Below are 27,066 nucleotides of genomic sequence, written 5' to 3' on the forward strand. Positions count from 1 at the left end.
TGTTCATCATTTTGATTCTATTTTTGAGACTATGTTTGAACACGTGGAGGTTCTTTATGTAGCATTTGAATGACCTTAGTTCAATGTTTTACAGTGGCAGAGTTGGGTACAATGGTCCCTCATCTACGTTGTAAGTTGGTCAATCTATTCGGTTGTTTGGGTTAGCTATGGGTTGATCTGGTAGCTGTGTGGGTCTAGGAGATTGGTTGGATGGTATTTGTAGTTGAGGTGGATTTATTTGTGGAAGAACAAGTGAATTTTGTTGAGGATTCTATTGTTGATAAGCTACTGGTTGCTGAGGGTATTGTTGTGGATATGGCTGAGAGTATTGTGACTGATAGTGTTGGGGATATGGTTGAGAAAATGGTTGTTGATATTGCTGAGGTTGTTGTTGAGTAAATTGCTAAGGAAAAAAATATCCTTTCCATCCTTGTTGTGGGTATGTTTGCTGTTGTTGGTTAAACCAATTTTGCCGAGGCATAGGAACATTTCAAGAATTTTGAATAGGTATGTTATAATTTGTTGAATTCATATTTTGATACATACATGGAGGTCTTGGTTGTCATGGCCTTCTGGCTCCCATGAAATACATGTTTTCCATTTTTGCATTTTCCAAATTGTAATTTTGCAAAATTTTCATCTTTGTGCAATCCTTAGTGTCATGATTTTTTTTACAAAACCCACAAATCTACACATTATCTAAAGGAAATTCTTTTAAAGCATGTTTCCATCTACATTTGGGACAATATATGGATAATTCTTGCTCTTGTTCATCTTGTCTTTTCTTTGTTTCCAAAGTGTCTATTTGGTTCCCCAAAGTACTTAGAAGGTCCGTGTTGAAATCTTCAAATAGATTGCCTAATTCAGCTCTAGTAATATCTCCTGTAGCAGATTTTGTGATATTTGATGTCATGGCTCTTTTCCCATTTCTTGCCCTACTCCTAGAGTATTTTTGACACAAATCAGAAATCTCCTCAAAAGGAAAATTAGAAATGTCCCCTTTTCCCTTGAGATTGAGGTCATCTAGATACTCATCCTAGATGCCTTTAAGAAAGATTGTTTGAATAAGATCAATAGACATAGTTCTATGTTTTGATTTTTGTAGATTATATGAGAATATTTCGAAGTATTCCTCCAAGATCTTTTCTTCTTGTTGATTCATTCTAAAGATGTCATCTTTAGAATCTTTTGATCGACAATAAGGTTGATACTTTTTCAAAAATATCTTTCTCATGTCATCCCAATTAGTGACTGAATGTTCACCTAATCCCATGAACCACCTAAGTGCGGCTGCTTTTAAGGTAGCGGGAAAAAGTCGAAGTCTATGTACATCATCAATATATCCATAAGTTCGGCATACTATGTCAAATTCAAATAAAAACGAGTCCGGGTCTTCGGATGCCATACCATAAAATTTTGGTAATACAGATGGTAGTATATTTTTCATTTTAATTTCCTCATCCATTTTCTCTCCTCTATCTTGAATTGGAAATTTAAATGTGGATTCCTCTGTTTCTGGTGGATTTAGATTTCCTCCAAACAGAGTATCATTTTGTTGTTTTTCTTCATTCTCCCTTCTTCTTCTCCTTTCTTCCATTTGTCTCTCATACTCTCTTAGTTGTTCAGGTGTAGGTCCTCTGGATCCTCCGTCTTCAGCCATTGTAATTTGTGATTTGTCTAAGGTTTCTACCTCCTCTTCTTGTTTTAGTTCTTGAGGCAAAATTTGTTCATAGATAGGCTGTTGGATTTTTATACTACTCTCTTTTAATTTCTCTACTGTAGAAGTCTCAGGTATATATCTTTTCTTTGCTTCATGAGCTAGTAGGATTTGTCTTTCAATGAGAGTGAGTCTTTGGCCTGATCTTTATTTTTCCTCAAGTTTTTCCACAATAACTTTTCCTGTTGGTGTTGCGTACTCAATTTTTTCTAATGGTTCTACTCCTAATGGCGGATTAGTTGTTGGTTGGGGGGTTTTGTGATTCTTCCTTTCTTATCCCTAAACCTAGACATAAATAAACATGATTGAAATTTAAATTTAAATCTATGTTTTTGTTGTTTTGTTTATTTTAAGTTTTTTTTCAATGTTTCTAGTTGCACCTCCCCGGCAATGGCGCAAAAATGTTTGGTCTTTACTTACTAAGGTAAGTTAAGCTCTTAATTTATTTATCAACCCAAGAAAGTACACTTAGAGGTGCTCACCTAAAGTATATATATATATATATATCTAGAATGATCTAAGATTATAATGACATCCTAGTGAATGAAATTAACAATACTATCTTACAAGAGATCCTTCATTGTCTTTTCAATCACTCAAGCATCAATCTAAATAAAACAAATCTTATAAAATTATGATTGCCTAAGTAAAAAAAACAAAGTATTAATGACTGGTTAAATTCCTAACATTCCCTTACAAGAATATTGCTCAATAGAACTTTTCCCAATTATAAAAATCCAAAGTAATTTCAGTAACAAATTAAATTAGTGAATAAGATGAGTAATGTTGCAAACCAATAACAGTTGAATCTTTTACAAGAATCACCCATCAAACTGAAAATTGAATTTAACAACTATAATCTGAATCACTTGGAAATAAAACCAGAACTATCTTCAAAGTCAAAGCCAATAAGCAAATATGGAAATTGTATGACAGCAAGCATATATATAAATTTCAAGATCAAAATTGGTTGAATCATTTTACAATGTTCTTTTCACAACGAATGCAAGCCCTCTCACTTGATAACTTTAATAATCATAACCTTTACTTCTGCACATAAAATAACTTCTAACTTTCAAATTTGAATATGCAACTAGTAAGGAAACTTGAAAACAGAGTGTACTAGAGTAGTGATGAGGGCCCTTCAACACTTCACAAGAACACTATAAAACAATTCAGAAGAGTGTAACTACTAGATCTTGAGACATAAACTTGGGGATGAAGTCTGTATTAAGTCTGGAATCAAAAATGCACAAACTGTACTTTCATACGTTCACAATCTAGCTCTAAAACATAGTCTTCTTCCATAGGTTATTTATCATGAATCCTATAACAAAAGAAGCTATTCCTCCTACATATTATCCTAACAGAATTCTATTAATTACATCCAAGAAGGTCGAAATTGAATCAATTCCTTCATTTACGCAAAAATTCTCAAAATAGAAATTATTCTCTTCACAAAATCTAGGGATTTTGCTGAAGTGGCTGGGTTTGACCAGCGTTGACCGGACACTTGTTTCCTTCAAAACTAAAAGTGGATAGGTGATCCACCATCCGTGTACATTTTACTTCATGCCCACAATCTTCAAATTCACTCACCTGCTGCGCAACATGTCAAACAATGGAGCATTTACAAGAAGTCACAACTTCCTCTAATTTTTTGAAAAATGTCATTTTTAACATTATAATTTCAAAAATTAATTTCAAGCTAAAAATAATGATAATGACATCATATCATTTAATTTCTAAGGATATAGTTGGAATACGAAGGTTAAATGGTCAAAAATGATAATCAAATGAGGATTTTAAGTGGAATGGACAGTCATAATTTGGTACCAACAATATTAATCCTATTATGGTTTAAAACACATTGGTTCACTAAATGTGGTTGACTATGTTTGACTATGTGTGACTATGTTTCACAGTTAATACTCTTCAAGTTCAATCAAACATAATTCCTTATTATTATTATTAAATTAATATTAATATTCAAATGAATTAGTCAAATAATGTCAACTTTTATAGTCAATGTTTAAATAGTTAACCATGATCTTAGTCAACCCCGTGTTTACCATATTTAACAATAGTCAACCTTCTTTGCTCATAGGCATCCTTAGTCAATGTAGCTCAACTGTTTTGAACCTTATTCAGATAAGGCCATCATTGATCAATCACAATAAAGATTAAAAAATATTTAATAATAAAAATATTAATATTAATAAAGTTGACTAATAAAGATAATAATAAAAATAATAATAAAAATAATAATAATAATAATAATAATATTGTGATGTCAGAATGATACATAAATATAACCAACATCACAATGTGACAAATAATGTAACAATGTTACATTACATTGCAATATATCCAACATCGCAATGTGACATTACAAAATTAGTCAACCACACTTACTAATTTTGTTGACTATGTTCAACTATGTTTTAAAGTCAACAATTTTCAACTTCAATCAAACATAATTTCCTTTTAATATTATTGATTGATATTAATAATCAAACATAGTCAAGGAAATTTGTAAACATAGACACGCATAGTCAAACAAATTCAATCATTAATCAAACATAATCAACCATAATGGACAATCAAGGTCTCTATAGTCAAGCATGATCAACCATGACCAACCATGGCCAACCATGGCCAACCATGGTCAAACATGATCAATGATGGTCAAGTAAGATCAACCATGGTCATGCAAGATGAACATGGCTAGAATGGTAAACCAAGGTCAACTAACATCAACTATAGTCAGCCATGATAAACATTGATCAACCATAATGGTCTATCAAGATCTCTATAGTTAGAATGGTCAAACATGGTCAACCAAGATCAACTATGGTCAACCAAAACCAACCATGGTTAAACATGGTCAACCAAGGTCAACTAAGATCTACATGGTTAAAATAGTTGAACATGGTCAATCATCATTAAATATGGTCAAACCAGGATCAACCATGGTCAACTATAATGGTCAAATAATATCTATATGTTTAGAATGGTCGAACATGTTCAACCAAGATAACCGTGGTTAACATTGTCAACTAAGATCAACCATGGTTAGCCAAGATCAACCATGCTCAACTAAGGTCAACCAAAATGAACATGGTTAAAAAGGTCAACAATGATCAACCATAATGGTCAATCATGATCAACCAAAGTCTCTATGGTCGAATATCATCAATGATAATGGTCAAATGAGGTCTCAATGGTTAACCATGATCAATCATTGTCAACCATGGTCAGCCATGGTCAACCATGGTCAGCCATGGTCAATCATGTTTGAGTATGGTCGACCATGATCAACCATGGTAAACTATGATTAAGGTCTCAATGGTTGAATATGGTCAACCATGGTTAGAATGGTCGAACATGGTCAACCAAGGTATCTATGGTTGAATATGGTAAACCATAATGGTTAATCAAGATCTCTATGGTTGAATATGGTCAATAATGGCCAACCCTCTTCAACCATGGTCAACCCCATCAACCATCTCAACCATAATGTAACATTAGCATTAACATTAATGTAAGCTTGACCATGGTCAACCTCCTCAATCTTGATCAACCTCATCAACCATTGTTAACCATGGTCAAACATCGTTAATGAGTCCACCCCACACATGTTGGCTATAACTAGCACAACCACATTTACTAATGTGGTTGATATACATTGATCGACAACATTTTCCACCTTTTATATGCCAATCGACATATGAAAATGATGTCGATCAGCATATATCAACCAAATTAGTAAATGTGGTTCTGTTAGTTTATTGTTTAGTTGAATTTAGATATATAAAACAAATTTGAGTTAATATGAAAAACTTCATGTTTCAAGTGTATTTATTTTCTTCTCCCTAAAATATTTCTTTTTTTGACAAAAAATATTTTTGAAAATTTGATAGTTCAAATTTTATATTTGTTTTCAAAATTTTGATACTTTAAATTTTTTAAATTCATCTTAAATAGATTTAATTTTTTAAAACAAAATTTCAATTCAAATTTCTATCACCAAAATAGAATTATAACTTTTTCTAAAAATCTACCAAATCTTTGGAAATATTTTTTTCCCTAAATGACATTTTAAGCCGGTACTCTAAAAACTTCAATGACCTTAACAAGGGGTGTGTTGTATTTGTTTCTCAAAGGCAGTTCTTGGCTACAAAAATGCGTCGAGAAACCAACTGGACCAATCTTTAGGTTCAAGCTGGACCTCGAACCAAAGGGGGCTCCTGCAAGTGTTATGAGGATTTTTAATGCTGCTCACTGTCACTGGATAAAAACCTATGAAGTGCAACATCTAACTATAGGATTTGTTGTATACGTGGTTGTTGATGAGTCACAAATCCCTACTCACAAACTAGGCCCTCTCTTGCATAGGCCTTATCCAAGTGCCAATGTTCAACTATGGTAGAATAACATAGCCTGAAAGTATTTGATGGAGGAATGGAGGAGAAATTAAATGATTAAATATCCTCCCTAAATATATAATTATATAATCAAGAGCAGAAGCGTGTAGAAGAATTTCTACAACTAACAACAATATATTTAAGAGATGTCAAAAGGCAACCATTTATTGATGCAAAGGTACTAATCCAAACAAATTGTTCAATTAGTTAGTCTCAATGTAGATAATAACTTTGCAAGGGCTATCAGGGAGATAAAAAATTAACCTAGCCTTACCAAGTACTTCTATGTTACCTCAAATATGTGAAGAATAACATATTATGAAATCACTAGAAAAGACATACATAAGTAACAAATTTTGTCATGAAATGGAGTTAGAAGCCCTTTATAAGATTCTTTGTAATAACAGATTTCACAAAAATATACTCTTAAAACTTCAATGCCCTTAACAAGGGGTGTGTTTTATTTGTTTCTCGAAGGAAGTTCTTGGCTATGAAATTGTGCCGAGAAACCAATGCGACCAATCTTTAGGTTCAAGCTGGACCTCGAACCAAATGGGGCTCCCTCAAGTATTACGAGGCTTTTTAATGCCGCTCACTATCACTGGATAACAACCTATGAAGCACAACCTCCAGCTATAGGATTTGTTGTATAGGTGGTTGTTTATGAGTCACAAATCTCTGCTCACAAACTAGGCCCTCTCTTGCAGAGGCCTTATCCAAGTGCCAGCGTTCAACTATGGTAGAATAACATAGCTTGAAAGGATTTGATGGAGGAATGGAGGAGAAATTAAATGATTAAATATCCTCCCTGAATATCTAATTATCTAATAAAGAGCATAAGCGTGTAGAATAATTTCTACAACTAACAACAATATATTTAAGAGATGTCAAAAGACAACAATTTACTGATGCAAAGGTACTAATCCAAACAAATTGTTCAATTAGCTAGTCCCAGTATAGATAATAACTTTGCAAGGGCCATCAAGGAGATCAAAAATCAACCTATCCTTACCCATTACTTCTATGTTACCTCAAATATATGAAGAATAACATATTATGAAATCACTAGAAAAGACATACATAAGTAACAAATTTTGTCATGAACTAGAGTTAGAAGCCCTTTATAAAATTCTTTGTAATAACAAATTTCACAAAAATATCAAGGTTTTTGGGCACAAAATTCGACCCTTTTACATTACAAATGATCTATTATATAGAAAATTTACAAGGGCCTAAATTGTTACAATATTCCTCGAATAAAAATCTAAACATTGCACCAAAAATAAAAATAATATCTAAATAATTCCTGGAGATTTGAGGTTGTTTGCAAATTTTCTACCTTGAAGTCTGGAGACTGATCCTTTGACTATTGATAATCATCTTGAAAATATGAGTTGTTGATGTCGATCCCTGAAAATATATCCATCTTCCTTTAAAAAGGGAAATCTTGCCACCTATTAACCAATTGTCTTTTGGACCAATATATTCATGCCTCAAAACTCTGCTACCTCATCCTCGGTTGTTGATTCTATTCCTTGAAAATTTTTTAACTATTATTTGTTGCCAAGTGTCTCGTTTAAACTTGAAATATTTGATAGTCAACTTGACTGAACATGTAAGGAAAACTAGTATTCATATCTATACAAACCACACATATATAGAATATGAGGTAGCCCAAACTTTATTTCAAACGTCAATTGACAAATATATAACAACCTGTGATAAGTAATATTTCTTCTTAGTAATATTATGATACTCAAACCAATGGGAAAACAAAACTTAGCGCTTAGCAATATTAAGAAAATTTTTCTTGTCTTGAGAGGTTCGTCTTCAAATTTGCATCAATAATTTACTCTACTTCAGATTTAATATTCATAACATTAGATTTTTCTGCCAATGGGAAACTCCTCTTTGGTATGATTTGGGTTCCATTTTAAGAATACTTATCAATCACTAGGCCTCAATTTTCATTTACAAAAAAAAACTATTTCTTTATTCATTATTGATAGCATCTCTTTTGGTTTCTATAGGAAGAAACAAAATAGCAATTCAGCCCCAAAGCTTGTAGACCTTATGGATGTTGGGTAAAACTTGAGGGCATAACTGTAGAAAACTATAAAAGTTCATTGACAACCTGATGCAAGAAATCTTGCCTCAAGTTTTTTCCATTCCCTCCAATGACAACACTGTTTCGTTTGGAATAGTGATCCTTTACAGTGGCGCCAAATTGTAATGATAAAAATCACAATATTTTTCCTTTATCCAGAATTGTATTATTCAACTTCCATTTCAAGCAAATGCTATATTTTCTTCACATCCAAGAACTGGCTGAAGATAATAATGGCATCTTTCACTTTTCCAATCTTGAGAAACCCATTTACCATGGCTCTTTAAATCTCCACACAACATCCCCTTTGAGTAGCCATATTTATAAGTGTTACTATCGTCTTTCCCCTACCTAGTTCACAAATTTTGAGGATAATGCTTAAACTAAGTTATGTAATTGCTAACAAATTAGCCAACAAATTTTGTGTTCTGAGTTATCAGAATTAGGGCAACAAATTAATAGATGTAGTCAGTTATCATTCAACAAATTATTAGGGGCAGTAGATTAGTCAGATAATGGATAATCAAATTAGAAATATGTCGGCTATATAATAATGTATTCATTGCTCCTATGGATATATGAGATTCCAATGAGAGTTCAGCTCATGGATTGAGAATCAGACTTCTCTTGTTTTTGTTCATTAGTTTTGTTTATGTTTTCATATGTATTCTCTTGATAGATTTAACATGTGGTATCAAAGCTAGGTTAAGAGAGTTGATTTATATGTAAAGTGTGTGTTGTTGGCAAGAGGTTTCAAAAGTTTGTGAAATCCATTGGCAAGAGTTTTCATAATTCTGTGAAGCCTGTGCAGATTCAAGTTATTGGTGGGAGTGCTCAGTAGTTAGCAATAATGACCAACAGTATGAATATTTCTCAGCCACAAATACTAGTGTTTAAAGGTGATAACTTTGGTTTTTGGAGCATTAAGATGAAAACATTGTTTCTCTCACAAGATTTGTGGGATTTCATAGAAAATGGATATACATAACCAGATGCTCAAAAACTTGCCCGCTGGACTCAAGACCAAAGAACGCAGCTAAAGGAAAATCGTAAAAAAGATTCAAAGGCTCTCTTCCTAATACAACAAGCAGTGCATGATTCTATTTTTCCAAGACTAGTTGGAGTAACAAAATCAAGGAGGCGTGGGATATTTTGCACCAAGCATATCAAGGAACTATTAAGGTAAAAATTGTTAAGTTGCAGTCCTTAAGAAGAAAATTTGAAACCTTGTGCATGCAAAACTCTAAATCTATTCAAGATTTTATCACTAGATTTATGGCTATAGTGAATGAAATTAGGTCTTATGGAAAAGATTTAAAAGATCAAAAAATTGTTGAGAATATTTTAAGAAGTTTGCTTGCAAAATTTGATGGGGTTGTTTTTGCTATTGAGGAGTCTAAGGATCTAACTCAGTTGTCTATGAATGTGCTAATGGGGTCTCTTCGGTCTCATGAAAAAAGAATTAGTAGATCTTCTCAAAAATCTATTTAGCAAGCTTTTCAAGCAAGAGGAAATATTTTCAAAGACAAAAGTAGTTCCTCTCATGAGGAAAGCCAAAACACTTCTGGAAGAGGAAGAGGAAGAGAACAAACATACAAAAGAGGCAGAGGTTGAGGAAGATTTTTTTTTTTCTGCAAACACCAAAGGAATAGTAATGATGACAGTGATGGAGGTAAAAGATTTAATAAATCCCAAGTTAAGTGTTTTTATTGTAAAAGATTTGGCCATTTGAACGAAATTGTTAGGAAAAACAAAAACAACAAGCTAATTTTTCTGAAGACAAAGAAGAGGTTCGCACTTTTTTCTTGGCTTGTGATTCAACTAATAATGTTTACAAAGAGGTGTGGCTTATGGATAGTGGTTGCAGCAATCACATGACAGGAAACAAATATGGCTTTGTGCATATAGATGGATCTACAAAATCTGATGTACTATTGGGAGATGACAAGCCAGTTGAAGCTAAGGGTAAGGGAACAATTGATGTGAAGACAAAACAAGGAAAACCAAAGCACATTAATGATGTTTTATATGTTCTTGGTCTAGCACATAATTTTTTGAGTGTGGGGAAGCTCCTTGAAAAGGGATATTTAATTGTTTTCAAGGAAAAGAAATGCATAATCTATGATAAATATGATCACAATAAAATTATTGCTAAGACTAATATGCTGCAAAACAGAATATTGCTTAAGATGATAGTCCTTGGCTATGGCATATAAGTTATGGACATTTGAATATGAAAGGCTTGAAATTTTTATATAACAAGCAAATGGTCAAAGGGTTACCACTTATTGGTTCTATTGATAAAGTCTGTGAAGGGTGTATTCTTGGTAAGCAACATAGAGATTCATTTCCAGTAGGAAAATCATGGAGAGTAAGTAAACCACTAGAGCTAGTGCATGCAGATATATGTGGTCCTATGCAAACTTTGTCTCTGAACAAAAATAAGTATTTCATTATTTTTGTGGATGATTTTAGTAGAAGAACATGGGTATATTTCATTAAAGAAAAATCTAATGCATTTGTCATATTTCAACAATTTAAAGCTCTTGTGGAAAAGAAAAGTGGTTATTGTCTAAAAACATTACACACATATAGAGGGGGAGAATTCACTTCTAATAAGTTTTATTCTTATTGTAAAATGAATGGCATTCAAAGGCAATTGACAACTAGTTATACTCCCCATAAGAATGGCATTGCTGAACGTAAGAATAGAACAATTGTTGAGATGGATAGGAGCATGATGAAAGGTAAAAAACTTCCAAACATTTTTTGGGTTGAAGCTGTAGCTACATCTGTTTATTTTCTTAATAGATGCCCAACAAGAAGTGTGCAAAACATTACCCCTTATGAAGCATGGTGTGGAAGAAAACCCAATATTTCTCATTTAAGAGACTTTGGTTGCATTGCCAATGCTCATGTTCCTACTGAAAAGAGAAGAAAGATTGATGATAAAGTGTGAAATGCATTTTAATTGGATATTGTGAGGAAACCGAAGGTTATATATTGTACAATCCACGAACTAAAAAATTAATGATTAGTCGTGATGTTTTCTTTGATGAGAAAGAAGAATCGCAATGGAATCATGATGTGAAACAACAAACTCCAAGTATTGTTGTACAAGAAGATTAATCTTTTGTTTCTGCAAATCCATCCAGTAATCAAAATACTTCAGAGACCACATCCACTCCATCATCTTCTACTACTTCAAGTCTTGTTTCAAGTCCAATTCCTCCTTCGAAAAAGACAAAATCTTTAAATGCAATTTATGGTTATACTAATTTTTCTTTGATGTCTCAGATTGAAGCAGAGTCAAGATGTTTTGAATATGTCGTAAAAGTGTTAGTTTAGTACAAAGCAATGGCTGAAGAGATGGCAGCGATTAAAAAGAATGAAACATGGGAGCTTGTGGATCCTCCTACTAAAAAAGATGTCATTGGGCTGAAATGGTTATATAAAACCAGGTATGCAGCTGATGGATCAATAAAAAGGCACAAAGCAAGGTTTGTAGCAAAGGGATATGCTCAACAACTAGGTATTTACTACAATGAAACATATTCTCATGTTGCAAGATTTGATATAGTCAGAACTGTTTTGGCATTGGCAGCACAATATAAATGGTTAGTTTATCAATTTGATGTTAAATCATCCTTTGTAAATGGTGAGTTGAAAGAAGATGTATATGTTCACCAGCCCCAAGGATATGAAGAAGCAAGAAATAAACACAAAGTCTACAAACTGAAAAAGGCTCTTTATGGGCTTAAACAAGCTCCAAGAGCATGGTACAGTAGAATTGACACTTATTTTTTGAAAAAGGGGTTTAATAGAAGTGAAAATGAACACACATTATATATCAAGTCAAATTGTAACGATATACTAATTGTGTGCTTATATGTAGATGACTTGAAATACACATCTTTGAGTGCTTTGTTAGTGGTAGAGTTCAGGCAGGCTATGATGACTGAATTTGAAATGACTAATTTGGGTTTGCTCCATTCTTTTCTTGGAATAGAAGTGACACAAATGAATGATGGAATTTTTATTTCACAAGAAAAAATATGTTTCAAATCTTCTTGAAAAATGGAAAATGGGAAATTGTAAACCCATGAGCGCACCCACAAATACAAATGAAAAAATTTCTGTAGAAGATGGAGCTGAAAAGGTAGATTCCCAATCCTATAGGAGTCTAGTAGGAAGCCTTTTGTATCTTACTACCACTAGGCCTGATATTATGCATGCAGTAGGCTTGATTTCCATATTCATGCAAAGTCCAAGTAAGATTCATTTTGGAGCAAAAAAAATAATTTTGAAGTATCTCTCTCAAAAAATAAATTATGGAATTTAGTATACTTCATCAAATAATTTTGGGTTGGTTGGTTATACAGATAGTGATTGGGATGGATATTTTGATGATAGAAAAAGCACTTTAGGTTATGTATTCAGCCTTGGATCAGGTGCATTATTATGGTGTTCAAAGAAGCAACCAACTATTTCATTGTCTTCTATAGAGGCATAGTATATTGCAGCAACAACAACAACATGTGAAGCAATTTAGTTGAATAAAGTATTGTTAGATCTAAAACAAGAACAAAAATATGCCACAACTATTTACTCTGATAACTTGTCTACCATTTTCATAACTAAAAATACAATGTTTCATAATCGCACCAAACATATTGATATCAAATATCATTTCATAAGAGACTATGTGGCAAAAGGAGAAATTGAAATAAAGTTTTGTACAACAAATGATCAGATTGCAGATATATTTACCAAAGAACTACCAAAAGGGAAGTTTCAATACATGAGGGATATGTTTGGGATCACCTCATTAAGCATTAAGGGGGAGTGTTGAGAATAATGCTTAAACTAAGTTATGTAATTGCTGACAAATTAGCTAGCAAATTTTGTGTTCTGAGTTATCAGAATTAGGGTAGAAAATTAATAGATGTAGTTAGTTATCATTCAACAAATTATTAGGGGTGGTAGATTAGTCAAATAATGGATAATCAAATTAGAAATATGTCGTCTATATAATAATGTATTCATTTCTACTATGGATATATGAGATTCCAATGAGAGTTCGACTCATGGATTGAGAATTAGACTTCTCTTGTTTTTTTCATTAGTTTTGTTTATGTTTTCATATTTATGCTCTTGATAGATTTAACAACAAATACCTTCAAGAAAATATATGAATTTTGTGATCTCTGGAAGGAACCCCTTCTTAATGAATTGGAATAAAAACCTCAGAAATGGGTCCACCTGTTGCATTCGAAGGCACTATTGCATTTGCCCAAAGGTTGTTTTCAAATAATTTGAAACTGCATCAACATCAACATTGTGCATTTCTTCCTAAGTTTTGGTAATAGCAAGGTATATGGCTCTTCTTTGTTTTGGGTTCAATTCCGACAGTCCAAGATTCAGAATGATCTGACCTTCCAAATACTCCATGATGTAAAATGTTGTACCAATTACATTTGTGTGAGTGCAAAAAATAAAAAACCTTTGGGACTGGAATATTTTAATATTTTCCTAAAACTGCCAATACTTCAAATTCCCTTTCAATTGCATGTACAAACTAGAGCAAGTTTCTAAGAGGTTTTCTTAAGAGAACATAATGTTTGACTATCGTATATGATTCAACTTTGAGAAAAAAGAAAAGAAAAGTTGGATTTGATTGTTCATGGCCAAACTGTGAAACTTTGAATTTTGTCATAGGAATTGGGAAGCCTTCAACATTTTCCTGGGCATAACGAATAAGTTAGCTCTCATCAAATCGATGAGCTTGTTGAAATTGACCAATCATACTAGAACTTTGCACTACCATTTTTCAATGTAACTGTCATCTCTTTACCAATGGTAGTGCATTTTTATTGCATATTCTTCCATTGGGTTTTACCACCATTATGGATTGATTCCTCAACCAACTTAGAAAAATAGTACACCTCTATCATCAACGACCAATGATTTTATAGTACAGGCCATGACACATTTATGAAAATGTTCATGAAACCAACTAGTTCAGAATTTGATGACATTGAATGTTCCCCTTGCAAACTGGCATTTTGTTGTACTAATAAGCCTTTGCATAATTGAGAAGAAATTGATATGTACATTTGTGTTCTTCCTCAAATAGAAGGCACTTCCTTGACATGTGGTCGTTCTTCATTTTATGATGACACCTTTTCATCATTTCTAAAACTACAAGTGGATTGCAGGGGTGATTACTGCTGGTAAGCAATTTTTCTGAAGGGGAGTGCCACAATCCATCTGATTTTTCCATGTCACAAAAATGGTTTTGGGGAAACAACCTATTGTGGACCCCCCCCCCCCCCATTGTTAAAGCTCGAATAACCAAGGGGGTCCTCAATTTTTCTTTTCCATTGATTTCATCCCTGATATACCTAGAAGACTGACAACCATTGATTTATTTGAGAAATTGTTGCACATAACACATTAATCAAGTAAAAGAACATGACGGTGTTGATATACACCATTATTGTGATAACATTTTGACACGTAGTGCATAAATATACACTTCCTCCTGTCTTGTGGCTTGATGTTGGGTACTGAGCTTGATTTGTTGAAATTCGTTGCATATACATAAATGAACTTGGAGATCAGGCATGCACCCTCCTTTTTTTTTAATTTTATAATAAAGATAGTGTTATATTAAAAATAAATAATTTTATAAAAATTGATATTTCTATAAAATTAAACTCATTTATAATATAAAATTATTATTAAAAATAATCCAAGAATTAGTATATGCACCCTTTAGTCATGAAAATTTGCATATGTCTTAGAAGTTAGCTAGGAACAACAACTGGGAAAATTTGAAAATATTTGTGACTTTTAAAGGTGTCAGAAAAATTACAACAAGGTGGTATATTCATTGATATTATGATAGCTATACCTTTTTCTATGTGTTATATACCTTCATCTTCCCATAAATTTGGTGGTGACAATTCAGATAGAGATTAAGGAGCGTTGACCTTTGTGTGAATGTGATCGATGAAATATTTTAGGCTTATAAAGGAGGAGAAGGGAGTGGTCTCAATACCAGTGGTTTTGTATTAACAACTTTAACTCGGGGAGAAAATGATATAATAGAATTTGTAGAAAAAATTATTTGATTTTTAGAATTAGATTTTTTTTTTGTAAGTCAAGGTTTGATTAATTCATCAAAAGAAAAGTACATAGATAGCAAAATGAAAGTAATCTCACCCCGACCAGGTTTTTTGACTAATGCTAGCACCATATGACAAAGAAACAAAAGCAAAACTAAAGGAACGGTCCAAATCCTAATAGGCCAAAAGCACCAAAATACCAATAGAACCAGAAGAACACCTGAGACCATGCTCAATTATTGGAAGTGATTGAAGTTGGATTGTCTGGCCCAGTACCTGGATGGGGAGGGGGACAATAAGTACATTGCACATGCTGCTCGAAGTGAGCCAACCACGTTTCCAACTTATCCACCTTTTCAGTTAGCATATTTTGACCCTGCCACACCACCACAATCCTTTGTCGGACATGGCATTGAAAGTAATTCAATTGATTGAGCGTAGCAATGATGAATTTGTGTTCTTCCTTTTTGGCTCTATCATAAGCTTCTAGGTGATCCAGAACAGACTGAAGCAAGTCATGACATACGTCAGAGTGACTTTGCTGGCTAGCAACACCCGCACGCCCCGGCCAATGATTTCGACCCCACACACCTCCTCCATCCTCACGTGCCACTCTGCCTTTCTTTCCACCAACAACTACGCGACCACCTCGCCCTGCTCTCACACCACCTCTACCACCACGGGCTCCCGGTGCTGCATAAACCACACCCCCAACAGCTTGGCCACCCCTCCTTAGACGCTCAGCAAGACAAACCTCCAACACCACCTTTATCTCTGTGCTACATCCTTCCTAACTGGACGAAACTCCCCTCCACTTGGGCTGGGAGCGGGAGTTACGTGACACAAGTCTCATGTTGAGGGCCTAGGGATACACCTCAACAACTAGTAGCAAAACCACCCAACAAGACGAGAACTGTAGCAGGACGAAGAAGAACCCGGAATTATCTAACATATGTCTACTCCATAGGGATGAAAACCACATTTCTCCAATTCAGAGAGTTACAAGAAAACCCACAGATAAGAAACGTGCCAACCAGACTGAGACCTTTGCTTCTCCTCTACCAGGGGAAGCACCTGGGAACAAAGACGAAGACAAAATAACTTGACACCAAAGCACGAACACACAAGAAACGAACCTAAGCCAATTACAAGCCACAACAATTATCTCCAGACCACCCTTCCACCACCGAACCCAATTGGTGCTCACCCAGCGGTGGGTCTCAGGAATCCAGGGAGACACCACAGAAAGAGGAAGACCCAAAATATACTCAATGGACAAGAAACTCAGACACCTTCCTAAACACAAATAACACTTTGGGATAAATTTAGTAAGCAGTGCAAGAATAGGCACTAGAATTGATCAAATTACCATGCAAAATTCACTTAAGATGCTGACGGAGGAGAGACACTAGATTGTGGGAGAAGAACTTAACACTTTTGTGAACCGTTCACTGTGGAGGAGGCGACAGTGGTGAAACCTCCAACTCTCCTAGATTAACCTAGGGTCTAAGAAACCAAACTGACTAACAAAGCTCAGACCACAAGCTACTAGCCACCATACTACCACAACAATATAACATTCTTGAACCCCGACGAGCACCATAAACCCACTTACCTCTCCAACACTCAAACCCGGAGAGAATGAATGAAACTAAGACTTCACATGCAACATTATTAAACTCACCGTACACCATACGTAATGGGAGGACAGGGAGTCTATCCTCCTTCCCATTAGACAAATGTACACTCTCATCGCACATGCGTCTCACAGACCTCGATGTTTGTCACCCCGATCGAGGAATTGTTAGAATCCGAATTAAAAGCAAACCAAAAATCAAAACAATTACTTAATACTAAGTTACGTTTATATTATACAAATAAACTAGTTGTTTTGATTTTATATGGAATGAAGAACTCTCAGAGTAATATCTTATGTAATATTTTTTGTTGAAATTTATAAAAAAGAAAAGAAAGAAAGAATAAACTAGTTGTTATTTTTATATTTTATTCACATAATAGGCAAATCTATCATAGTGTTAACATGTTTCCTTAAGTCCCAGAAAAATGAGTTCTTAACCAAACAAACTAATTTTAAAGCATTACAAAAACTTTTCAAAACATAAAACAAATAAACTATACTATAGCAATTTTATATAAACCTTATACACTTCTTAAAGAAATAATTATCATTTTTATTATATATATAAAACAAACGGAAATTTATGAAAACAATACATAAGCCTGTATAACGATTCTACATAAGCCTTATACACCTCGTAAATAAGTAATTAATATATATATATATATATATATATATATATATATATATATATATATAAAACAAAGGGAAATCCGTACATAAGCATTAATAATGGTAATTTTGAGTAAAACGACACTTTCTCTTCTTCACAATAAGAAACTTCAGAATAAAGCCAAAAGATTGGGAACCAAATATTTGCATCTCGGGTGCATAAGGGTAGGGATCAATCCCTTAGTCCATAGAGGACTGAATACTTTTGTTCTTGCCACAGTTAGAGATCTGAGATCTCTTGTATTTGACTAATACTTTCTTTAATAGATATTTTAGTTACAGCTTTAAGATGGAACATAGATAAGTCAACATATACTTCTGACGAGGAGATGTTGGGCAGACACCACTTAGGTGCAGGCTGACTTTCAAAATATTCAAGTTCTGCAGAATTGATAAACCTTTTAGATGATTAAGCAAACATATCTCTTAATGGGTTTTCTTCAACTTGTTCTTCAACTCAAGCTCTCTGAAAGAGACTAATCTTCTAGACTTATCCATTTTAGAGACTTAGCTGGCATGTTGGTTTCCATTTGGAACAGTATTCTTCCTAGTTATGTGTTTCAGAAATACTTCTCAGAGTCTTTGTATGTTGGGAGGGGTCCCATTCTGTTACTATCACCATGGCAGTGTTTTTCTGATTTAAATATTCTCTTCTTAGGAAGTCAGGCAGACAATTCTTTTCGCCTTTGATGTGTTCGACCTCAAAATTGAAATTTGCAAATAGAGCTTGCCACCTTGCGAACTTAGCTTCTCCTGCTTTCTTCATAGCTTTACTGAGGACTTTCTTTAGTGTATAGGCATCTGTTCTTAAGAGAAACTTTTTTTGTATCAGGTAAATATCAAATTTATCAATGTAGTTCCATGTTGCTTTGACCTCTTTTTCTATAGTAGAATAGTTTTTCTCAGGTGGGCTCCAAGTCCCTGAGACAAACTGAACTATTTGTTTTTCTCCTTCTTTCTTTTGCTTCAAAATTCCTCCCCACCCTTCATTGCGGGCATCTGTTTCAACAATTTTGAAAAAATCTTCATCAGTGATATGAAGAATAGGAAGAGTTTTTACCTTCATGTTAATTCTTCTAACAGCTTCAGTGTGGGCCTAAGACCAAGGTTCTGGATGTTTTTGCAGTCTTCTGTTGAGTGATAATCTATCTTTGGCGCAATCTTTGTAGAAGTTGCTTACAAAGTTTAAACATCCCAAGAATCTCTGTAATTGAGTTTTGTTAGTGATAATATCTGGAAATTTATCAGCGAATTCCAAAGCATGTTTTTGCAGAGTGATTTACCCATCTTTAATTGTATGACCAAGAAACTCGATACTTGTCTGAAATAACTCAATTCTTTTCTTGCTAAGAACCAATCCATTGGTTTTGAAAAGTTGTACAAATTTATGGATATGTTTAAAGTGATCATGGACGTTTTTAGAAAATATAAGTATATCATCAATGTATACTAGTAACCAATCAAAATATGGCTTGAAAATATTATCCATAACCTTTTGGAATTTGGAGGGGGCATGCTTTAGTCTGAAAGGCATGATGTTCCATTCATAGTGTCCTACTGGAACACTAAAAGCAGTCTTAAACTTATCATCTTTATTAATTGCCACCTGCCAAAACTCTGATTTCATATCAAATTTAGAAAATACTTGAGCCCTTGCTATTCACCACATTTGGTAACTATATGTGAACATTTCCCCTCTAGTAAAAGATGCAGCTCAAGTTACACTAAAGTGTAAATATGGTGGATCCCACATGCAAAAAGATAAGATCTTGTACTATAATTTGTTTTTAGGATTTTTATAGATTAATCTATAATGATTTTTACAAATTTTAAATTTGATTTGTGTTGTTTGTATAATTTTTATTTGATAGGGTTGTTAAAAAGGTTGAATACTAAAAGAAATATTGAAAAAAAAATTAAAAAATTACAATTTTGATTAGCATTTTATTACCAAATTTCTTTGAAAAATATCTCCGCTGGCCATCATAAGCTGCAACTCGAAGTTGCATTCCAACACCGATACGTAAATTAAAAAGTCAATGTTGATTTTTTAAAATCAATTTTGTTAGAAATCTAAATAAAATTTAATAGAATCTTATTTTAAAATAATATCAAACTTCAAAAGAATATTTCAAACACTAATAAATCACAATCTCACTAACATAATGGAAAAAAAATAATATTTTAATGTAAAGAGATAAGATTGACGCTGTTACTAACATAATGGGAAAAAATAATATTTTAATGTAAAGAGATCAGATTGACGCTGTTGATGGGTAGACACTACCCCCTAGACCCCCATTGAGGATATTTTATTTTATTAGCCGCGGCATCTGCAGGGATGAGGGTTTATGTAAGCTTTGCACTTCGGGCTTTCCTCTCGTGACAATTTCTCCGATCCTTTGAAGCTCCTCAACTCATTTCCTTCCTCTACATCGGATTATCCAGAGCTTCGCAGCACCAAATTTAGCATTGTCTGTGTTTGTATTATTCTATAACAATTCGCAATGGCATACCGAACGCTTGCATGCTCGATCCCCCAAACCAACTCTGAAATTGAAATTCAGACATCTCCTCCCGCAACTTCCGATGGCGCTTCATCCTCTTCCACCGCTGTCGATTCCAATAACATCAGCAGCAATATTCCCTACGATGTGTTTATTAACCATCGTGGGGAAGTGAAGAAGACGTTTGCTGCTCATCTCTACCGTGCTCTTCGTTCCCGTGGATTAAGGCCCTTTTTAGATCAGCAGGACTTGCAGGAAGGACTACCTTTTCCTTCTCAGCTATCCAGCGTTATTGGAAGCGCCTCGATCCATGTAGCTATCTTCTCTCCTAAATATGCGGAGTCACGATGGTGTTTAGATGAGTTGCTTCTCATGCTGGGGTCTGGGGCTCCAATTATTCCGGTCTTTTACCATGTCCACCCTGCTGAACTTAGGTGGACAGATCAGAACAAAAATGGAGCGTATGCTCGCAGCCTGCATGAACTCCAAATGAAGAAAACGTTGGACTCTCAAACACATCAAGAGAAGCTTCGATATGACTCTGCCATTATTCAAAATTGGAGAGATGCTCTTTCCAGAGTTGCAGACATAAGCGGTTTTGATCTGGATGGCGTGTTTAACGGGTGAGAACTCCAATTCCCCCTTTCTGATCTATATACTTAATATGATGCTTTGTCCTTCGGTTCCGATTGATTAATTGTTTATCTTATGTTGGTACTTTTGGTGAATATGCATTTCTCTCCAAAAGAGGCATTTCAGCATCTCATGGAGTCATTCATCATGCTGCTTTGAATCGGGATTCTAGATTTGATTTCGGCTTTATTTTGATTTCATATTTCGATTTCATAGATTGAACTAGCATATGTCTCTTGTTTTTTTTCCTCCCTTTCTTATTTTTTAACAGAGTATTTCTGAACAAATGAACTTTAAGTGGATGACAGCACAGTAGTCGATCTATTTTTGTTTTATTTTCTTTTGGGTTTCTTGCTGCTCAGTTTTAGTACTTATCATGGAACAGAATCATTTTTTTGTAACAGAGCATTTTTGAACAAATGAAATTTAAGTGGATGACAGCACAGTAGTCGACCTATTTTTGTATTTTTGTTTTATTTTCTTTTGGGTTTCTTGCTGCTAAGTTTTAGTACTTATCATGGAACAGATTCATTTTTTTTGGGTAACAAAGCATTTCTGAACCAATGAACTTTAAGTGGATGACAGCACAGTAGTCGATCTATTTTTGTTTTATCTTCTTTTGGGTTTCTTGCTGCTAAGTTTTAGTACTTGTCATGGAACAGAATTTTTTTTGGTAACAAAGCATTTCTGAACCAATGAACTTTAAGTGGATGACAGCACAGTAGTCGATCTATTTTTGTTTAATTTTCCATTGGGTTTCTTGCTGCTAAGTTTTAGTACTTATCATGGAACAGAATCATGTAACTGTACTTTCTTTAGTAATAATAAAGAAAGCGTTTTTTCCGACTGAAAAAAACTTTTGGTGAATATGCAGTGACGAGGGTCATATGTTAGAGAAGATCGTTGAACGTGTGGTGAAATTGAGCAAAAGGCCACCGTTGTATGTAGCCAAGTATCCCACTGGTTTAAAAGAAAAAGTCGCAGATTTTGAAACTACAGTTTTGAAGCAGCAGCAGCACAGTGGAAAAGTCCAGGTGGCAGGAATAGTTGGCCTTGGTGGAGTGGGCAAGACAACGTTGGCTCTAGAACTCTTCAATAGCAAGAGATTGAAATACGATAAATCTTATTTTTTGTCAGACATAAGAGAAAATGCTAATAAAAGCTCCCTACATTCGTTGCAGAGGGTACTTCTAAGGGGCCTGAATGTCAATGAATTAGATCTGCGTATACAGAACATTTATGAAGGCAAAGGGATAATTGAAAGGCATCTTAAATCTTCTCATGTTTTGTTAATTTTAGATGACATAGATCATGAGGATCAGCTAGAGGCCCTTTTACCAGCTAAAGATGTCTTAAGACCGGATAGCTTAATTTTGATTACATCTCGCTCTAAAGATGTGCTTGCAAGGGCAGGGCTGGAACAGTCATGCATTTATAAGTTAGAGGGCCTCTCTAGACAACACTCGCTAGAGCTTTTTTGTTCACATGCCTTCTGTCAGGCCCATCCGCTACACGGATTTGAAGATCTAGTTGATCAGTTTCTTAAGGTATGCGAGGGACTGCCTTTAGCTTTAAAAGTATTTGGGGCACATCTCTTTCTAAAAGATAAATCCTATTGGAAGGCTGAACTTCACAAATCAAAAGTTTCACCCGAGATAAAGAACAGATTGAAAATTAGTTACGATGCGCTCAGTGAAGAGGAACAGCAGATCTTTTTAGATATTGCCTTTTTTTTCGTAGGAGCAAACAAAATTAGTGCCATAACAGCATGGGACAGATCAGGCTGGAACGGATTGTCGGGGTTTACAAATTTAGAGGGTAAATGCCTTGTAGAAGTCGACGATGAAAATCATATCCATATGCATGATGTCCTCCGGGATATGGCAGGAGAGATCGCAGAGTATCAATCGCCGCGCCGTTTATGGTGTCCCACCGATAACTTCCATGATTGGCTGCACAAGCACTCATCTGTAAGTCTTCAATCATTCAAACTATTAAAATAGTTACATTTTGGGTTAGAAATATGTATACAGAATTTAACTTCTCAATCGTTATTCACCTGCGAAATATTTATATTTAATCATAGCAAGCTGTGTGCAGTGTCTTAATTCTCCACCATAATGAACAGGTTATAAGTGAAGCACGCGGAATTAGGCTGCTCCCTGACGAGCATAGCACCGAACGAGAGGAGACAAGCTCACAATTGTTGTCATGGTACCGAAGGAATCACCAGCTGTTGGGGAACCGCATGATGAAGCTTCGCAATAGAATGTACAATAAACGTTATCGGTTTCTTGGTATTAGTGTCATGAATTTGCACCTTGTTGAGACACAAGGGCATCTGTTGGATCCTATTTTGCGGGTGCGCTTGCCAAATCTCATATGGCTTTTCTGGCGTGATTGTCCGTACATTTGCTTACCTTTATGGATTAATATTAAGAACCTGAGGGTTTTGAAAGTGGAGGGGAGTGTGTTGGAAACATTGTGGCAAGGCAGATCACAGGTAAATCTTTTTGAGTTAAAAAGTGTGTGGTCATGATCAACTATTGATATTGCATAGCAGGGCCTCTCCAGTTATTTCTGATGGTTTTACTCCTGAGAACATATATATATATAGTTAATGTTTATATCGTTTTTCTTACGGTCGAAACACTTGATCTGCCAGGCACCTTTGCAGTTGCAGGAATTAAAGATTATCGATGCGAGCCGTCTCACGAGCATTCCAAAGTCCATAGGGCAGCTGAAGCACCTCCACCACATGGACCTGTCACAGTGCGAGAAATTGGAGAGGCTCCCAGATTCCTTCGGTAGCTTGACCAACCTCCGCCACATGGACCTGTCAGGGTGCAAGAAATTGGAGAGTCTGCCAGATTCCTTCGGTAGCTTGACCAACCTCCGCCATATGGACCTGTCTAGGTGCAACAAACTGGGGGGACTCCCAGATTCCTTCGGTAGCTTGACCAACCTCCGCCACATGAACTTGTTTTGGTGCAAGAAATTGAAGAGACTGCCAGATTCCTTCGGCAGGTTGACAAACCTCCACCACATGGTCCTGTCTGCGTGTAACAAACTGGAGGGGCTGCCAGATTCCTTGGGTAGCTTGACAAACCTACAGCACATGGACCTCTCTGGGTGCGAGAAATTGGAGGGGCTGCCAGATTCCTTGGGTAGCTTGACAAACCTACAGCACATGGACCTCTCTTGGTGCGAGAAATTGGAGAGGCTGCCGGATTCCCTTGGCAGTTTGACGAACCTCCACCACTTGGACCTGTTCTGGTGCCATAACTTGGAGAGGCTGCCAGATTCCTTGGGTGGCTTGACGAACCTCCACCACATGGACCTAAATGGCTGCAAGAAATTGGAGAGGCTGCCAGATTCCTTCGGTTGTTTAAGTAACCTTAAATATTTTGATGCCAGCTTGTGTTCTAATTTAACAATCTCAAGCGAAACATTTGGGAATATAGGAACACTCGAGCATATAGATCTTAACCGCTGTGAAAAAGTTGAAGTATGGCCCTCGCAAGTGGCACATCAAAGGTCCCTGAAAACACTGAAGTTGACGGGCACAAATTTTAAAGAATTGCCAAGTGCTTTTGAACTCCCCAAGCATTTAGAAGTTTTGTGGATAGGAAACCCTATTCTGGAGACGGTGATGCATTCGCTGGGTGATTTACCGAACTTGAAGGAATTGGGTCTGGAGTATCGCGGGGATTTGAAGTGTTTGTCGGCTTCAGTTGAATGGTCGAGTCAGTTGAGTTGGTTGAAAGTGGCTGCTTCTCCCATAATTCACACATCAGATGTATTGTTTGATGACGTTGTATACTGTAACCTTCGAGAATTCACCTTATATCAGTGTTGGAATGTGGTGGAGATTGGAACATTACCAAAGGCACTCACATGTGTGACATTGGATAGGTGCTACAATCTGAGAAGTATAGAAGGCCTTTGTGGTCTTCCAAAGCTTCGAGAGTTACACATTGTCGCGTGTAACGAACTTGAGGAGCTGCCGAATGTTAAAACAATGGTGTCCTTGGAGAGGTTGTATGTATTCAATTGTGTGAAGTTGAAGAGCATACGGAATTTGGCGCAGCTAACAAAACTTAAACATCTAACGGTTGAAGGGTGCCCTCAGTTGGGCGAGTTGGGAGGAGTTGCATATTGTACATCGTTAACGGGTCTTGGGGTGAAGGGGTGTCCCAAATTGCGATTGGGTGAGAAAGCACAGGAGAGGCTGCGCCAGAAATGTTTAATCTTCGACTTGGAGGAATGAAATGGAAGTCAAAATTAAAGTTTTCAATTCACAATTTAAAACAAGAAAGTCTAAAATATAAGCATGCATGGTTGTAATATAAATGGTCTTCTAAGTTGGAAAAATGGAGCCCATTTCAGCATAAATGTTACGATGATTTATATATAATTTTTAAATATTTATATAAAAAAAATTTAGTAAATTTTTTTTCGTAATTATAATTTTATTAAATAAGAGGGTTAGTCATATGTTTTTAAATTTTATATTAAAATATAAAAAAATCAGTGTTTTTTTCGATTAATGTAATTTGATTCATAATTTGTTTAATAAAATTAATTTTGATTCATAATTTGTTTAAAGCGATATCTTTTGATTTGTTAAGTTTTTAAAAAATTGTTTTCTAATATTTTTACAATTTTAAAATTAATTTATTAAATATGAAATTAATGTAATTTAATTATTTATATATATATATATTCAATTTTTATAAATGGTTGGATTTTTAATTTAAGATTTAATTTATAATATTTCAAAAAAAATTATAAATATTTATGGAAGACACTTACCAAAAAAATAGAGTAGTCTATCCATGTGGAGGAATTGCCCGAATTGTTTGCTGGCCGGAAAAATCTCTGACTCCGGCCATCGGCAATTACTCTGCCCCCTTCGAGGTCAATCCATCCATATTCAAAAAGGATTTAGATTCTCTCGCGATCTGATGCCACATCCGAGAGCCCATGCGCTGGCTCGTCGAGTTAATGTTGTGGGTGGAACCCATTCAAATAGCCTTGAAGCTTAAAACCACATGCAAATTATCACCGTTAGACCATTCGACCTCGCCAAAACCTCCCTGCGTGTGGTCACTGTGACCACGCTTTAACCATTTCATCCCACGTTTCCGCATCAGGAAACCGTAATAGATTCTGTTCAAATGAAGGTCGCAGGTTCAAAGGAGTGCAAGGGCACTTTTTGTGCTAGCAATGTTACATGGTTTAACCATTGAAAATCACTGAGGTAAAAAGTTCGAAGAATTTCGCTCGTTCCTATGGAAAATGGGAAAAATTATAAAACAAATATTAATTTTAATCTCAAAAATTATGTTAAATACTCCCTTTCTCTCGAAAAAATTGGAAAATATGCAAATAACAAAATTTATCCCATAGGTTTCCATTCACTTGATGTCCAATGCAGGTAATTTGGCTCTCCCTGCAACTTTACAAGCTACATAACACAAATAAGTAGAGACATTTCCTACAATCTCAACAGAAGGCCATCTGCAGGGAAAGATTATCAAAGCTTTTTGTTGGATTATTAATCATATTATAGAACAAAACCTATTGCAAAAATAAGAGAAAAAAAAAACACTGCATGTTATACACATTGTTATGTAAGCTCCGACAATGAGTTTAATCTGAGCTCTTTATCACAGTAATCCGATCGCAATTCTTCTGATTTGTTGAACTCCGTATTGCAGTGAATAACATAAACTCTCTCTCTCTGTTCATGACTATAGGAAAACAATCTATATAGAACTTCCAAAAAACACCCAATGCAGAAATTAAACTTTTCACTTCTGCAATTTTTGTTGGAGGCCACAATGAGGAGCATAATTCCTCCCAAATATGTTCTTCTCTTGCAGCAGAATGTAAGAGAGATGATGCACATCCTGCATTTGCAAATACATTGTGTACAAGTTTACTTCTTAGTTAGTAGATAGTTCCATGTTGGGGCAATGGAATGGATTGTTATATGTTATTGAGTAGAGACTGTTATATAATAATAAAGCAAACAAACATTACTTTCTGGATCTTTGGACAAATGGGTTTTTCACTTTGCAACATTTGACATGAGTATTCTTCCACTACATCTAGTTGAAGATTTTGTGAAAGTATTTCCAGTTAAAACGAAAAATTCATTCTGTAATTGTTTTCAATTTGAAATTGGTTATATTTCACCGTAAATGCTGCCACATTCCATACTCAAGT

The 27,066-nt window shown here is 35.0% G+C and overlaps 1 protein-coding gene across 2 annotated transcripts; it reads left to right on the forward strand.

The window, feature by feature from the left end:
* The first annotated feature begins 20,035 nt into the window (after positions 1-20,035).
* Positions 20,036-25,257, forward strand: LOC149200265 (disease resistance protein Roq1-like). Of its 2 annotated transcripts, XM_089402647.1 has the most exons (4): positions 20,037-20,822; positions 21,707-22,802; positions 22,961-23,335; positions 23,498-25,257. In XM_089402647.1, exons 1-4 carry the CDS (start codon positions 20,200-20,202, stop codon positions 25,100-25,102), a joined length of 3,699 nt encoding a protein of 1,232 aa, XP_089258773.1. In that variant the 5' UTR covers positions 20,037-20,199; the 3' UTR covers positions 25,103-25,257. The 2 variants fall into 2 exon arrangements, with proteins under 2 accessions (XP_089258774.1, XP_089258773.1); XM_089402648.1 differs by lacking the exon at positions 22,961-23,335 and having other exon boundaries at positions 20,036-20,822.
* The last annotated feature ends 1,809 nt before the right edge of the window (positions 25,258-27,066 follow it).

The sequence above is a fragment of the Pinus tabuliformis genome, chromosome 2_1 (assembly GCF_031772625.1).
Source record: "Pinus tabuliformis cultivar Carrire ecotype Pingquan chromosome 2_1, CPIR1, whole genome shotgun sequence".
Classification (NCBI taxonomy): Eukaryota; Viridiplantae; Streptophyta; class Pinopsida; order Pinales; family Pinaceae; genus Pinus; species Pinus tabuliformis.